General features: G+C 39.7%; 2 protein-coding genes across 2 annotated transcripts in view; one reads left to right on the plus strand and one right to left on the minus strand.

Annotated features, from left to right (window-relative positions):
- The first annotated feature begins 8,809 nt into the window (after positions 1 to 8,809).
- On the plus strand, positions 8,810 to 11,219 carry nkx2.4b (NK2 homeobox 4b). Its single transcript, XM_086143101.1, has 2 exons — positions 8,810 to 9,568; positions 10,248 to 11,219. The coding sequence occupies exons 1-2, from the start codon at positions 9,070 to 9,072 to the stop codon at positions 10,874 to 10,876; spliced, it is 1,128 nt and encodes a 375-aa protein (XP_085999227.1). The 5' UTR covers positions 8,810 to 9,069; the 3' UTR covers positions 10,877 to 11,219.
- Positions 11,220 to 11,506: 287 nt separating this feature from the next.
- The window catches only part of xrn2 (5'-3' exoribonuclease 2), a 35,465-nt gene continuing 30,830 nt past the window's right edge, over positions 11,507 to 16,141 (minus strand). The window contains exons 29-31 of the mRNA XM_086143100.1: positions 15,779 to 15,842; positions 13,580 to 13,814; positions 11,507 to 11,922 (exon numbers count right to left, since the gene is read on the minus strand). Coding sequence (XP_085999226.1) covers positions 11,860 to 11,922; positions 13,580 to 13,814; positions 15,779 to 15,842 — 362 coding nt within the window. The 3' untranslated portion in view covers positions 11,507 to 11,859. The remainder of the gene's footprint in view (positions 11,923 to 13,579; positions 13,815 to 15,778; positions 15,843 to 16,141) is intronic.

Here is a 16,141-nt window from a genome sequence, read left to right on the forward strand (position 1 = left end):
TCTACAATGTTTAATTAATGTCATTAAGACATTTAAATCATTTAATCAAAGTCATGTGATCAGATTAAGTAACTGAGGCCTTCTTATTGGTCATTTAAGTCTCCAACTGGATTAAAAACTGCAGGATTAAGAATGTGAACATCCTGCACGTTGTTCGTTTCTATAATAGTCAACACTTTGAGTCAATGAAAATGACGTGTACATTTCAAAATCTGCACAGGATTTAGTTGTTTAACTATTGATAAATCAAACCACTGACAATTTAATACATATAAGTATGTGATATGCTCTTGTTTACATAAATATATAAACATATACATACCTCATACACAGCAAGTGTTGGATACAGTGTCATAAAAACAAATACATATAAAGTGTAAAAATGTACATCAGGGGACAAATACAATGAGATAAAATACATTAAGGGGTAAATATCTGAGCCATGAGAGGAAAACTGAATTTTAATGAAAATGCAATTCATGTTTTATACAGGCTCCTGGTTACAGATGTAAGTCCTCTACCCGCCACTAGAGGGCGTGTGAAGAATAGAAATGAACAGGCTCAAGACCTTCGAGGGCAAATTGACAAGATTTTTTTCAACAATTTCTATTTCTTTTCTAGACTAATGAATAATAAGACAATTATAATCAGATTATAAAGTATGTGTTAAGGATCTAGCCCCGCATGAATTCTCGTTAGGAAGCATGTCGATGTGTCCTAGGCCAAGACGCCGAACCCCAAGTTGCGCCCAATGGCCTGTTTAGTGCCTTGCATGGCAGCTCTGCAACATCAATGTGTGAATATTTGAATGGCTGAATGCACTCCAGCATGAAGCACTTTGAAACCGCAAAGTGTGAAAGCTCTATATACTTCTTTCAACACAACTTTGACCTCTTGTTTAGCATATAGAGGTAATATAGCGTCTACTAGTGGTAGCAACAATGAGCAACAGGATACATTTAAAACTATTCCTGATGAAAAAAAATTACCGACTTCCCTTATTTGAGCATTTCATCTGAGTAGTTTGGTCTGTACCAATTTGATCATCAGATAGTAATTGCAGCAAAGTGTTTGCATGTGTGTGTGCGTGTGTGTGTGTGTGTATATGTGTGTGTGTGTGTGTGTGTGTGTGTGTGTGTTTGTGAGAGAGAGTGCATTAGTGCAGGAGGATGTTAAAGGGTTTGCGTCACAGCGGTGAGGAAATTGCAGCTTTGTATTGTTTCGTCCACTGTGAGTGAACAGAAGAAAGAGGACAAGTAGAGTCATGTATTGAATCTTTGGTTTTAATAAATTTACAATTTCTACATCAAATTAAGAGCCAGTTCAGAGTGGCTGAATTTAATCCCATAAACCAGTAATACCGCCTTTAAATGTATGGTTTGAAATAACATTCTAAATATATGTATGAGTATTTTTTTTCCAATTTTCTGTCTTTTTAAAAAAAATCTGCTCATTATCTTAAACATTGTCATTTAATTTTCATTTAATTTTCAGTCATTTGTAATTTTTTCCTCTATATTTTGGAGAAAAATTCAACCAATGTTTCAGCAAAGGGAAGATTAAATTGGAGGAAGAGGGAGGGGATTAAGTGTCAACACGATATTTATCGACTAACACTGGAATCGTTTTAAATGATGAAGATGAGAATGAGGGTTTGTATTCGGCCAAAGAAGCCAAGGAACCTCAATGATTCTTTGCAATTTTCTCAGTCAAAGACGCAGAAAATGTTTGTCTCTTTCATCAGTTTGAGCTTACCAGCCTCAAGGGTTTATCAACCCTTAAAATACAAATCTAATTAAATTATTTGAATACTATTTCGGCTCATTGGTAAAATCAATTACTCTAATCTATTTTAGCCACCTTCACTATCGTGTAGAGGGTAACTGGTAGTTAGCGTTAGCATGTAGCGCCACACCATGGCTGCACACTAACTTTTTTTTTATTATGATAGGAAAGCCAAATCTTGTTTTTAAATTTCCTCTTAGAGTTCAGATTCATGTGTTTAATGCAGTATTGTAATAGCAAGATGTCGTTTTGGGTAAATCCCGTTTCACTTTGTTGCAGTTCTGCTATGTGACACTTGAGGGAGCTCAGTTACCATCATTTGTCCTGGTTGACAAAACGTTGATCTAATAAATACGCAAAGTGCAAGCGTGTGACCAAATCAAAAACTGTAAAAATAACAAACAACAAACAAGATACGATGCAAGAACAATTTCATAATTTCTGATGAGAATATCAATCCATAATTAAATAATCTATTTGTTTTAGGTCAAATTAAGCCCAGATGCAGACTTCTACTACAACCAGCACTGACTACTTAAGATCATAATAAAAATAATAATAAGAGGAATTATTCTTATTGCTTATGAAGAGGGTCCTAGGGATCCTGGAACTGATCCCTGCCGTCCCTGCTGGGCAAGAGGCGGGGTACACCCTGGACCATTCGCCAGTCGATCGCAGGGCCATATATGGAGACAATTCACTCTCGCATTGACACATCTCTGCAATTTTATAATTTTCCCATGTTTTTGGACTGTGGGAGGAAACTGGAGAAACCAACAAACATCCGAAATCCACGCAGAAAGGCCTGTTTTGGATGGAAGCCCCAACTATAAATTATATATATATATATATATGTATAGACGCTGCTTAAAAAACAAAAGGGTACAGTAAAATAACCATTCCAAGATCTGAATGAATGAATTTTTTGTATTTAATACTTTGTTTTTACATAGTTGAATGTGCTGACAACAAAATCACACAAAAATGATCAATGGAAATCAAATCTATGAACCCATGAGGTCTGGATTTGGAGTCACACTCAACAGTAAAGAGGAAAAATACATGACAGTCTGATCCAGCTTGGATGTAATGTCCATAAAACAAATCAAAATGAATCAGTGTTGCTTCCTAAATGACAGTTTGATTTCACTGAAGTGTATTGACTTGGGGTTACATTGTGTTGCTGAAGTATTCCCTTTATTTTTTGAGCAGCACATATATGAATATAAGTTATTTCTTTAAATATGTGTGTAAATATGTGTGTGTGTGTGTGTGTGTGTGTGTGTGTGTGTGTGTGTATGTGTGTGTGTGTGAATATATATATATTCTCCTTGAGATTGTCTGGTTTCCTCCCCAAAGTCCAAAAAAAAAATAAATGTGTGAATAAGAGGATGAATTGTTGAATATCAATGATGTGTGCATGAAAGCACAAATAATTTTTACAAAATTGAAAATAATGATAATAAAAATAACATCATCAATATTAATGATAATAATGATGAGTAATGCATATTAGAGTAATGATACTAATACTACTTCAATTATTATTCTTATTATCAATATTAGTATTATTATCATTGATACTACAACTAACAATAATGATACGTATATATATGTTACAATATACAACTACTATATTGTTGTTGTGATTATTATTATTATTATCAACATCATTATAAATGTTATAACTATGCCACTTTATAACTGGGGACATACTATAAACTGTATAGAACATAAGAATTGTAAATATATTGGTAATATATTGAGTTACATAAAGAGTTGAATGATCATAGAAATAAATTTGAAATCTCTTCAACCTGGAAACGTTGAAGTGCTGATTTGCTTTAGAAAGTTGTATTTTACTGATGCAACACTATGTAAACATTTGAAAATAATTACTTGGCAATGAAAACTGTCAGCATTTAACCATCTTGCAACATTTACAGTAAACATTCCAGATCAACAGCTTTTACATGACAGTGATTTAGCATGTTGGCTACATCCATGCTGGAAGGCATTGTAGCCACATGGTGACGCTGCAGAGCCTCAGACACACACACACACACACACACACACACACACACACACACACACAAGCACACATGCATAGCCACAAAAATGCACAAATACACATGCAACTCCATGTATGTGTATGAGAACACACACAAACCTGCCCTCTCCTTTACGCATATTACTCTAAACGGAGTCCTTCACCTGGTCACCATGACAATACAGTCCCACAAGGCATGCCACCCCCTTCCCACCCCCGGACACACCTACTTTCAATGTTCTCGTGTCTGTCTGAGTGTGTGTCTCTGACGCCGAGGCGACAGCAGTCTAACCGGGTGATTTCTGGAAACCACTTCAGCACCCTGTGACCTTTGACCCCTCAGTGACCTGTGACCAGGCGGAGAGGGAGCGTCTCTGCCTCCTGGTTAAGGAGCGCAAAGTCTGACGGGAGGAGACTTCTCCTGTTGCCAAGGACGACAACAGAAGGCCAGGGGGGGACTCAGAAAATGTGAAGTATAATTTAAATGAGCAGCTTGATTTAAATTAACATTCAAGGTTTCAGATTGTGATCATCTATTCTATTCTATTCTGGATCCTGAGGGATTTTGTTTTAGTCGCCTCTCATGGAACGACTGAAGCTAAATGGGAAAATAACAACAACAAAATGACATTGATGAACATGAAGTACTTCTGCAAAAAACAAACATCCTCATTTATGGACGGAACATTTATTCGACTGAAAAAAACAGGAAAATCAGTTCTAGAGTTCTAATTAACTAGATTGGAGAGAAATCCTGGATCATCGTAAATCAATCAGAGGCAGAAAAGACTCCCCAGTTGTTAATGGAATTTGAAATCGGAAATTATTGATCTTCAAATTAACTGTCAGTAAGAGCTGGATTATAATCAGATTACAATCCAGCCTCCCCATTGAGGACTTAGTTTTCCGCTGAAAGGGGGGGGTTAGGAGCCAGATGGTCTCGACGCCCCCCCCCCCCCCCATGCCCCCCCCATGTTCAAGAGGGCTTTGAGGAGAAGCAGCTGCTCGACCTGACGCTCCTGAGGGTCTGCAGGCAGCCAATCAGAGCCCACCATGATAGTAGAGACCTAGGAGGTTATAAATAGAAGCCGAGGTGAGCTACCCCCCCAAAGGTACGCGCGCACGCGCGCACACACACACACACACACACACACACACACACACACACACACACACACATCACACCCCTCCCTCTTGTCAAAGACGCCACAGGTGCTTCAGGCTCTGAGCAGCACCTTCATCATCCGAAGAAAACAGTATTAAATAAAATAGAATTTAATAAAAATAACCTTTTTCATTTTCACCAAATTATGTTGAAAAAACAAAGAAAATATAAAATGCTATCAAAGAAAATGAACCAGAAATACGAAGAAATCCCTGGTGAGGAGGACTATCACACGATTTTAAAGAAAGAAAAAGTATGGAGAAAATATTCAAGGCTGAAAATTATAAGAAAAATTATAAGAAAGCATATGTTGGAATTTTTTTATCACAATTTTTAGGCTGTTTCTTTCTGACCAGATTCAATCGAATTTGTTTGTAAATCAGCTCCTTAAATAGCTCTGAAAACAGACTAAAGGGTCGATAGCGTCCTTTTTTTTCCTCTGAAGCATCTTATTGAGTCGGATGGTCGAGGTCGAGGCCGACGATCTGCGCCAAGACGTAGCTGAAGGAGGACGATGCTCCGCTGCGGTCGTCTATTTCCTGCAGCTAGAAAAAAGAAAGGGAAAGAAAAAATAAGTTGTTTCATGTTTTCAAACTAAGATTGAAAAGCACATAAAATTATACAAACAAGAATTCAGAGATAAAGGAAGGAGTTTAGAATAAAATCTACAATTAATAGAGGGTATTCTGATGATAATCAGAGGGTCAAAAATTACATTAAAGATCAACAATGAGAAAGGAGGAGTCTAAAAATCAGAGAATCATTTCTGATCAATGATAAGAAACAACAAATCGACAATAAACAAACCCTTGATTTTACAGATAAATCAATTTATTGTTTCATTAAAATAGGTTTAAAAATGACATTGGTGCGGTAAATTCTGTCCTTTGGTAAAAAAAAAACCAAAACAATGTTTTCATTGATGTCTATTATTCTGAAGTCATGCGGGGCACAAATTAAATAGTATTGAGAAACTGTTATAACAAAGAGTAGACCGGATAATGGTTAAATATTTATTTATTCTCGAAATGTTAAAAGCAAACAGGGAATATTCAAGGTGAATTGGAGCTGCAGTTCATCCGGTTGCCTCTAGTTGGCGCTGTTTCTTCTCACTTGCATCCCGGACTTGAAGCGCTGGGTGACTCTCTTGTGCCACATCTGGTGAAAGCTGGTATGACAGGTGGTGTGGCAGGACAGATGGTCCTGCTAGCAGGGGTTTTCTTGAGTAGACTAAATGTGTTGTTTTCACGTTCAGTTTTAGGCTTTAAATTGTAGACTATTACATTGTGAACTGCACTGTTAAATAGAACTTCCTGCACGAAGCTACACAAATATCACATGGATTGAAAACAAGAAATTGGAAGAGGAAAAAACATATTTCCTGTCAAATTAAATGTAAGTTATTTATATATGTATATATATGGAAAATTTAAATCCATAAAACATATAATATAAGTTGAATTGTTTTTTGTTTATATTCGGATGTTTGTTATTGCGTCAGTTGTAGCAGCTAATAGTATTGTCATTATTGTTTATGAGACATCTTTATGATTTATTTATTTATGATTTACCAATGGGGGGAGGATAATCTGTCACATATATTTCTACTAACACATATATGTTATAGAATAAACTCTAAAGAATTCTATCAAATTTACATTTAGGTCACGTCTACATGAAAAGATATTTAAAGACATTCAAACTTAAAATAAAAATCTCTGAGTTTGTTGACATTGACGTTAATATATTAACAGGATAAAAGTAGATTTAACATTCAAACAGAACCTTTGGGAATAATTGTAAAAATATAAACTCGAAAGATTTTCAATTTAAGATTTGAGATATCCTTTTTTTAGACGTTAGTATAAACAACAAAACGAAGAGGCCGGATTCAGACATTGATGTAATAAAAACCCATTTCCTTTTTTTCTTTTCAGCTCTGGATTTATTGTTTCCGTTTGTGACCTCTCCCTCTCTCGGAAATCCTCTTCAAATTTCACAATAAACAAAAACATTCTCATCAGAAAGAGCTGGAAATAAAATCGGGAGAAAAGTTAAAACAATAAATGATCAAAAGAAACGAGCAGAATAAAAAGTCCATCAATAATAATTCAGGTCAAAAAAACTGAAAACAAGAGTGAAATCCTTCCGGTTTGTTAAAATACACACTTCCGATCTCCAGATCTTTTTTTTTCTTTTCAATCTCACCTAATCGATATCCGAACGTGTCACCTCATTTAAAAATATAGTCCTAAAGTAAAGAGGAGAAAAGTGACGCCATCGATTGTTAATGAGCGATGAAACCTCGCGGGTCTCAAAGGTTAAAAAAGTTAAACGATTTTCATTTTTAAAAAAATAAATATTAAAATCAAATGAGTTAATTGAATCCTTCTGACACTTTGGGTTGTATCGGCAATGGAAAAGTTAAAGCCCGCTTCTCTCTATCAAATCTTTAAATCCGCCAAATCAGTGGGCAAACACTTGGAAATCCGTTAAATCGCCATCAAACCCCCTCCGGTGCCGCGGGGCCTCCGGTTAATCCCACGCCGGGTCCCGGGGGTGTCCCTTTGCGATGAGCTCCCCAGGCGGCCCGGGGCTCGTCCGGTTCCTCCGCTCCCTCCGGTTCTCCCGTGACCCCCCGCCCCAGCGTCTCCCCGCCCCCTCCACGGCCGTCGGTCACCGGGGAAGCGGCGGAGAGACGGCCGTCCGTTATAACGCGCCGGCGGGAATGTGGCGCCCGAGTGCCGGTGACGCAGCAGGTCAGCAGGTGATTGGCTGCTCGGACTCCCCGGTGGCGGGAAATGAAAGGAAAACTCTGACTTCGGTGTAACGAACACCTGCGGGAATGTAAACCGGGTAAAAAAAAATTTCATCCTCGAATAACCCAGAATATTTTATAGTAAAAATCATCAAAACCATTTAGGTTCGATTCATTCAAATTGTGTAATTCCGAGTCAATTACATAAAAATATCTGTCATAAAACTGCTATTATTCTCATTTATTTATCAAATCAACGATAAGTGAAATCTTATAAGGTTTAAATAATGACATTGATATTTTTCCGATGCAATCAATTATAAATAACAACAAATACATTAACAGAATTGGAAAAATACGACTTACTGGTTAAACATTTTACAGTTATAAAATGGAAAAATATGAAATAAAAGAACCCTCTTGTTAATGTTTCCTTACTGCTGAAAACAGTTCGAGGGGAAATTAAGTTAAAGTGTTAATGTGTCGGGGAAAATAATTGCAAATCTGCTTAAACAGAATAACAACTTTATTGAAGTGATCAATACATTTGATCACATTGAGAGGGATAATCCTGTTTCGCGACATGAAAATAGAGAAAAGTAAATAAAGAAGGAAGAATATCCAATTTGTCAATCCTTTGTTTTCACTGAGCTGAACACAAAGTTGACCAGTTCAGAGATTAAAAAAATAATATGTACATAATTTGCAAATAGAAAGTCCAAATGTTTCATTTAAAATCCTCTTCAAAGAAACTGCCGATCAAGAACAATTAACAGTAACAGGTTGGAGCCAATCCGATCGATCACCGCTTCCGAAGTTTTTGCGAAAATGATTTTTTTTAAATACGACAACAAAAAAAAACCCAACTTTAAGACAGAAAACAGGGAAGAAAAAAATAGTTCGGGCAAAAAATAAAGTCGATGTTTTTTCTTCTTAACAAATCGTTAATCTTCGGGTATCGATCGGTCAATTGGACATGTGACTTCTCGTCCGGGATGGCGGATGCTCAGGTGCTTCTGTATTGTTTTCGATTGTCAGGCGGAAAGGGAGTTTGGAGGAGTCGGAGGAGCGAGGCGGCAGGAAGGAGACCCGCGTCCCCCCCGGTCTCCGGTGATCGTTGGCTGCGGAGGCGCGTCGCCCCGCCCCTCCGTGCGCGGGGAGTCCGGCGGGATTAAGGGGCCGCCGCGCCTCCTCCCGCAGCCCGATCCTCCGGACTCAGTCCCCGGGAGTCACACCCAGCAGGACGCCGGCGGGCGGGAGGAGGGGGGGACGCTGACCGACCACACCGGAGCTCATCCTGGCGCAACCGACATGTCCTTCAGCCCCAAACACTCCACCCCCTTCTCCGTCACTGACATCCTGAGCCCGATGGAGGACGGCTACCGGAGGTTCGGCGCCATGGACGCCGCCGCGGGGAGCCTCGGGCCCCCGCTGAGTTCCTACCGGCAGCCGCAGGTCTCCCCGGTCGGGATGATGCAGCATCAACCCCCGCAGCCCCCACAGCAGCAGCCGCAGCAGCAGCACCACCACCACCCGCCGCCTCACCTCCACCACCACCACCATCACCACCACCACCTGTCCGCCTCCTCGTCCACCTCCGCGGCGGCCGGTAACACAGCGGCCCTGGGCCCCGGCGGCGGCTCGTACCACGTGTCTCACGGCATGCCGCAGTTCTCCGGCCCGGTCAGTTTCTGTAACGAGCTGCCGTCCTACCAGGACACCGTGCGGGGCGGAGGAGCTGTGGCGGCGGCCGCGGCAGCCGCGGCGGCGGCGGCCTGGTACGGCGCCCCGGAGCCCCGGTATCAGACGAGTAAGAACCGGAACGTCATATCTTGAAATGTAGAGGGAAAGTTAAATATGTGGTTAAAAAACTTGTTTCAATTTAAAGCTTTTCTCCCACTTTTCTTCAATACCTGTTTAAATGACGCCTGTCATTTCAATTCATTTTTTAAATTTAAAGCTTTTTTTCCCACTTTTAATTTGACATACAATAGAAAAATACATTTTGAAATGACGTCAGTAATTTTCATTTTTTTGAATACAACTTTTCCACTTTAAATTTGAAATATGATAAAAACCGTACATTTTTTTATTACATCTAGAATTTCCTTTTTTTTAGATTCAAAGCGATTTTTCGTTTTTTAATCCCAAATACAATCCTGTGAGTTTCACTTTTCTACTTTCCTCAAAAAAAACTGTGATAATTGCGTCAAATAGTTATTGTTTTTGTTCGTTGATTTAAATTGAGTTTTAAGGCCTGAAGTTGAAAACTTTTTTTTTCTTAGGCTTTTATCGATCGTGTTAAATTAATTTCATGGCCGTCAAATGTAGTCGGTATGTTCGTGGAAATCATGTTTTGCTTTGAAACTATTAAACATGAAGTAAACGAATGAATAATATATGTTTGTCCTATAATGGAACCGCTTCAGCTCTAATCGAACTAATAGGGACAATCGATCATCGCTGTTATTTTTTTCCCCTCCTGTCAGTTTCCCGGTTCGTGTCTCCGTCCTCCGGGATGAATGTCCCCGGGATGGTCGGCGGCCTGTCCGGGATGGACTCCTCCGCCAAGTCGGTGGTGACTCTCCACGCCGCGCCGCGCCGGAAGCGGCGGGTTCTCTTCTCGCAGGCGCAGGTTTACGAGCTGGAGCGCCGCTTCAAGCAGCAGCGGTACCTGTCGGCCCCGGAGCGGGAGCACCTCGCCGGGCTGATCCACCTCACCCCGAACCAGGTCAAGATCTGGTTCCAGAACCACCGATACAAACTGAAGCGGCAGGTGAAGGACAAGGCGGCGCAGCAGCAACAGCATCAGGACGGCGGCCTGTGCGCCGTCTCCCGCCGCTCGTCTTCCGCCTCCCCGGTTCTCGCCAAGAACAAGACATGCCGGAGCGACACCGGGGCCGGGCACGGCGGGCCCGCGGGTGCCATGACGGTGTCACCGCTGCCACCGCCGCCGCAGATGAGCCAGCTGTCACCGGCGGAGGGTCTGGGGGAACTGTCGCCGAGCCCGCCGGTCGGTCTCCACGGGCACGTCAACATGGCGCAGACGGACGCGGCGTTGCTCGAGTACACGACCGGCGTGATCGGGTCCAGCCTGCTCTACGGGAGGACGTGGTGACCGGAGCCGCGCAACCGGAACGTGCGCTGCCCTTCGAAGGTCGTGCCGGTGGAGGTTTTTTTTTTTTTTTTTTTGCAAGCTTCTGGTTTGGACACGTACCTTTTGGACCATGGAAGGAACCGGCCGAACTTATTCAGTCAGGTGAAAAAAAAAAACAAAAAAACAATCCGGTCCTTGTTTCCATCTTTTTTTTTTAAACCCACATGACACTTACAGCGACCGGAAGCTGCAGCTCGTACTTCCGGACAGTTTAAATTATTTCAGGTGTGCGCAGCGGCGGGTTCCGGTTCGTAAAGGAAAAAAAAAAGTTCTAAAACCGGAAAACCAGTTCGTTCGTTCGTTGACTTTTTTATTACCGCTGATTTGAAATGTGAAAACATTTTTTTTTGCTTTATTTCCATTTTGGAAAAGTATGAAGGGTTTAGATTTTGTTCCCTAGTTTTCTAGATGTGTTTCTAAACTATTTAATTTAGAAAATAAAATTAAGGAGCGCCAATTGATACATCCACCCGTAATATCCAGGAAGCAAAACAGACCATTAACAAATAAATTATATTTAAGGTAAATGTGTGGAAATAAATGAATAAATGGAGCCTTTTCCCAGATGATGGAGAGAACAATCAAAATATATGATGTCACTGATGCTTTTATTTCACGTTTTCTCTAAAATCAGACAAGTTTGGAGATTCCTCTCAAAAATACACAGACCTTGATTTTAACCATGACTCACTTCTTTTACTTTTTTGTCTCCTCTAACAAATTTTACAATTTAGAAACTTAAAAATCACAAGTTGCATAAGAACGTTTGTTTTTTTAGAGATTAAAAAGGAGGGAGAAACCAAAAAAAAAGGAAAAAAAAACTTTCCGTTGGACAAGACGATGATGAAATTATAAGAAAAAGGAAAAATAACAAAACGACGATTATGTTTCTGTAGAAAGTGACACCCCAAAGTCCAGGGGAGTGCAAGGGGGGTTGTTTGGATTCAGTTCCAGTGGTACCTCCTCGAAGGGGGAGGCAGGGGGAAGCCTCGGCTTGAGCCATAGCCCTGAAACAAACACACACACATACACACACAATTTACTGAACCACTGGTAAACCAAAATCAATCAGTCCCTATTCACCCCAGCAAATGGGTTTAAAACCTTTAAATTGTTGTCTTGAATGTTGTCTTGTTTTATTTCAATTAATCAATTCACCAGATAAAATAATGGAATACACATTGGTGAGAAAAAATTGAAGTTCAGTCATCCAAAGCTGAAACGTCAAGAGTATAAAAAAAATACAGGAAATCATATTTTTTCCTGATTTTATTCTTATTTGTTATTGATATATTTTGAAAGTACATCTTTTCCTCACAGCAGCTTCATTAAAGGGTTAATTCACACATATCACAAGTGGAACAAACAAGTCGACCACCTCGTACCATCATTTGTGTGAACACACACAAAAATATTTGATTGTCTGTGTCAATTGAAAATGGTTAAGTAATGTAATTATTAAGACAGTTACAATGGAGGCTCTTTCTAGAAGAGGATTTATTTAAAAACTAACCAAACATTTTCTTGGAGACTGAATGCTAAAAAGACATCACTGAGGTTTGGAGGAAAATGTGATCAATTAAACATAGTAATTGCTTAGGTTGGGTGGGGCCAAACAAAACTCAACATGACTGTTCAATACATCTTGAAATGGATTAAACACTAAATTAGGAGAATAAAATATTGAATATATTCAAGACAAAAAAACTTGATTGTTCACTTTAAACTGTCGACCAAAGGCTCATTTCAAAATGCAGTTCAGTCCAGTTTCTAGACCACTGTCCTCAAACCGTTTCTCCTGAGCAAACAGGAAATAATTGCTTTTTATGTTTGAATGTAATAAATACAAATACAGTGATCTGCATGTCGGACAGAAGGGGATCAACCTCATTTTTACTGATTGACTTCCAGGACATTTTCACTAACAGGGTTCCGATGTGCTTTATATCTTCTGACATGTTTTTTTTTTTTTTGGAATCAATTGATCAACACATTGATTACTGGATGGAAAACACTTCCTTTTTTGGACCAGAATTAAATTATTATAAATCAATAACTTAAATGTGTTAATCCTGAAACTACAGGATAAACATTAATTTGATCAATTACCTTACTGTTCGATTTAATCATTTAAATCTCTCTTTTGGGAGATTTTTTTTAACTTCCTTTTTTCCCCCACCAATTTATCTCCATGAATGGATAATTGAGTTTTCCATTATGAAGTGGAGAAAGAGAAGCTCATTGGGTTTGGGAACTTGAGAACCTTGGAAAACAAAAGTATTTTAAACTGTGAGCAGTAATATCGCAGGACAAGTCCAAGTTTATGAATTTTTCAAGAATGTGAGGGAAATGTGTTCACCTTTTAAATAACACCACCTTATTTTCATGAATTACTGTTTCCAGCTGACAATGTTGGAAACTGCAGAGGAAAAAAAATCCTTTGCTCTTTAGGCAGTGATTCGGCAGGGTCATTTTTACTTTCAAGGATTTCCGGGACCTGAGGAAAGTTTTTTATTTAAACCATGTGATATCAGTGTGATCTCAGGTTCACTGCGGTTTCACAGGTTTTCCAGGAAACACCCTGGACCTGCTTGAATTGTTCAAAATCAGGCCTTAAAAAGTAGATTCCTCGTCACAGATTAGCAAGTAGCTATTGAGCCTTACCTGGTGCTGCTGGTCCCGACGGTCATCACGGCGATCCTGCCAGTTGTCTCGCCGCTGGTCATAGCGCTGCTGCTGTGGCTGATGGTGGTGGTGATGGTAGCCTCCTGGATTGCTGCCACCTGCACGCCCACGGCTCAAGTTTTGCTGGTAGGCCAACTGTTGGGACTGCAAGGCCCGATCCCAGCTGTGACTGCCCTGGTACTGCTGAGGCTGCTGCTGCTGTTGTTGTTGTGACCTGTGTACCCCCCCCCACACACACACACACACACACCCACACCCGCACACGCACACACACACACACACACACACACACACGCACACGCACACACACACACCCACAAACGACTTAATACAGTCCATGCCTTTAATTGTAAGTGTGTGTATATTCATCATTAAAAAGGTATAACTTTACTAAATATGGTAAAAGAAAGCAATTCCTATGATTACTTTTTTCAAAATCTCTGTAAAATCCAATAATTTAATAAACGCTGGTAATGTTTTGTTTATGAATTGAATGAGATTGAAAATAATTATAGAGTAATAATCTGATTATGTTAAACAAATTAATATTCAGAATTAAAACAACTTGATTTTTATTACATTAACAACAGACACTGTTATGGTATTGTTTTGTCTGATTATTATGACAAAAAGTTATTACCGATGACAAAATTGATACAACCGTTTCAGTCAACATGAGAACATTAGAAATGAAACTGTAATAACTGGCCAGTAACTCAAACTTGTCAAACAAATAATGCAATATTATATCAATGCAATTTCATTCTAAAAACACTAAAATTGCAAATGTTTATTTGTTGCTTATTTTAAGCTGTAAGCAGCAAAATTGTCAGATTTAAGTACTCGAGTCTCTGTGCAAAGCCGGCCATATTGGCGGCCATGTTGAATCTGGCTGGGACGTCCTGTCCAGCTGAGATGGAGAATCCCAAGTTTTCAAATTATATAGTTCAGATTATGTCTACGGATGGACATTACATCTGCGCATTAACAATAGTTTTGGAAAAAAAAAAATTACTTCATGGTTTATATAGATATATCAAATAAATTTATCAGGTGATTGTGCCATTTACTAAGCGTTTTTGTTTTTAAATCGTGGGCCTGTCATTTTTAACAATAGCAAATATAAAAATTACCTGAAAACCCAACCTGACCATAAGATTTTAGATAAAAAAGTAACGTGAATATTGGGAAATTCTTTGAAACGTTCCTTTAAATGTAAATTGAAAGAAGTTGAGGCATTAAAAAAAAGAAAAAATTGAAACCCTCGAAAAATAATGAAATATATTTTTTAAGGTCAGCCAATTGATGACGGCATCTTTGATTTAGAACACTGTTAGTGAAAGGGGCTTATATACGCACACACACAGTCGGGGACAACATCTTTCAACACCAGTCACATATTTTGGTCGATACGGATAGTTAGGGAGAAAAGCAAAAAGTGCGTCTGTATATCGTGACCCCAATTCCAAATGGGGACCCTGAAAAGTCCCTTCGTGGGGAGGAGAAACCACAGGCCTCCCTCATTACCAAACCGTGCTGTTACCCCCCCCCCAGGTTTGGGTCCTGAGTAGGTAAAGAAACAGTTTTCACTTGCAGCTAATAACCAGTGACCTCGGGGTGATGGCGAGCCACAATGGGCCAGAGAAGTTGAAGCGGGAGACTTGATTAGGACTTTGAAGAGGCCGGAATCAGTGGCAGGTCCGAGAGGCCCGACCACTGCCAGCATTAGTCAAGCCTCATTAAGTTCCACAAACCTCCTCGAGAGAAATTTGGATTTAAAGTGATGGAGGGGGATGTGGAGGGGGAGTGAAAAATTAATTCAGCAGCAGGATAAGGTTGGTGGGGAGTCAGTCAAAAATGCAGCATCAGAAAAAAAAAAAAGATCAGACCTTGATATGTTTTATTCTCACAAATATCTATATATTTTAAATCACATTGACTGAAAGAAAAAGATAAAAGGCCACGATACAATTTGACTCTTCAGTGCAGTGGAAAAACCTTGAGGGGAAAAAAAAATGAGGCATGGTATTTTCTACTTTGTTACTTTTTCTTTTTTTATATGCCAGACTTTTAGCTGCGTTTCCCAATCAAGCAGTAAATGTGAGGTGTGAGTGCTAGCACACAAGGTGTGTGTATGTCTGTGTGTGTATTGAGGGGTTGGGGGGGACGGGGGCTCACCTTGGGAACGTTGGATGGTGCTGGAAGGATGGAGGCCCCCCCAGGAGACTGTTCTGCCTGGGATCTGGAGGGAACAAAAGACAACAAAAGACAGAACGTTCACAAGTGTTTCCTTCTGCTGAGACTAGCTTAAACCACCAGCCGGATGGGATGAGTTTTTTTTTTTTTTTTTTTTTCAAGCAGACCTGGAGACTCCGAGCGAGTTTAACTACATCTCAGTGTTTTCTCCATGTGTCGCCAGTGTCTTCTCTCCCCTATTAGGTTATAATCATAATCACGGAGAATTTAGATGAGAATTGTAAACAGGGATGATTCAAAAATTAGCCAGAAATTATTTGAAAATTGAGCAGCAACTCAGTTCTA

Source organism: Fistularia commersonii, chromosome 36 (genome assembly GCF_037954325.1).
Source record: "Fistularia commersonii isolate RoL2024-O1a breed Wild chromosome 36, RoL_Fcom_v1.0, whole genome shotgun sequence".
NCBI lineage: Eukaryota > Metazoa > Chordata > Actinopteri > Syngnathiformes > Fistulariidae > Fistularia > Fistularia commersonii.

Bases quoted from the DNA above. Each gene is read 5' to 3' on its own strand.
- nkx2.4b (XM_086143101.1), top strand. From the start codon at position 9,070: ATGTCCTTCAGCCCCAAACACTCCACCCCCTTCTCCGTCACTGACATC. The intron at 9,569-10,247 runs GTAAGAACCGGA...CCCTCCTGTCAG, and splicing joins GGAGCCCCGGTATCAGACGA to TTTCCCGGTTCGTGTCTCCG.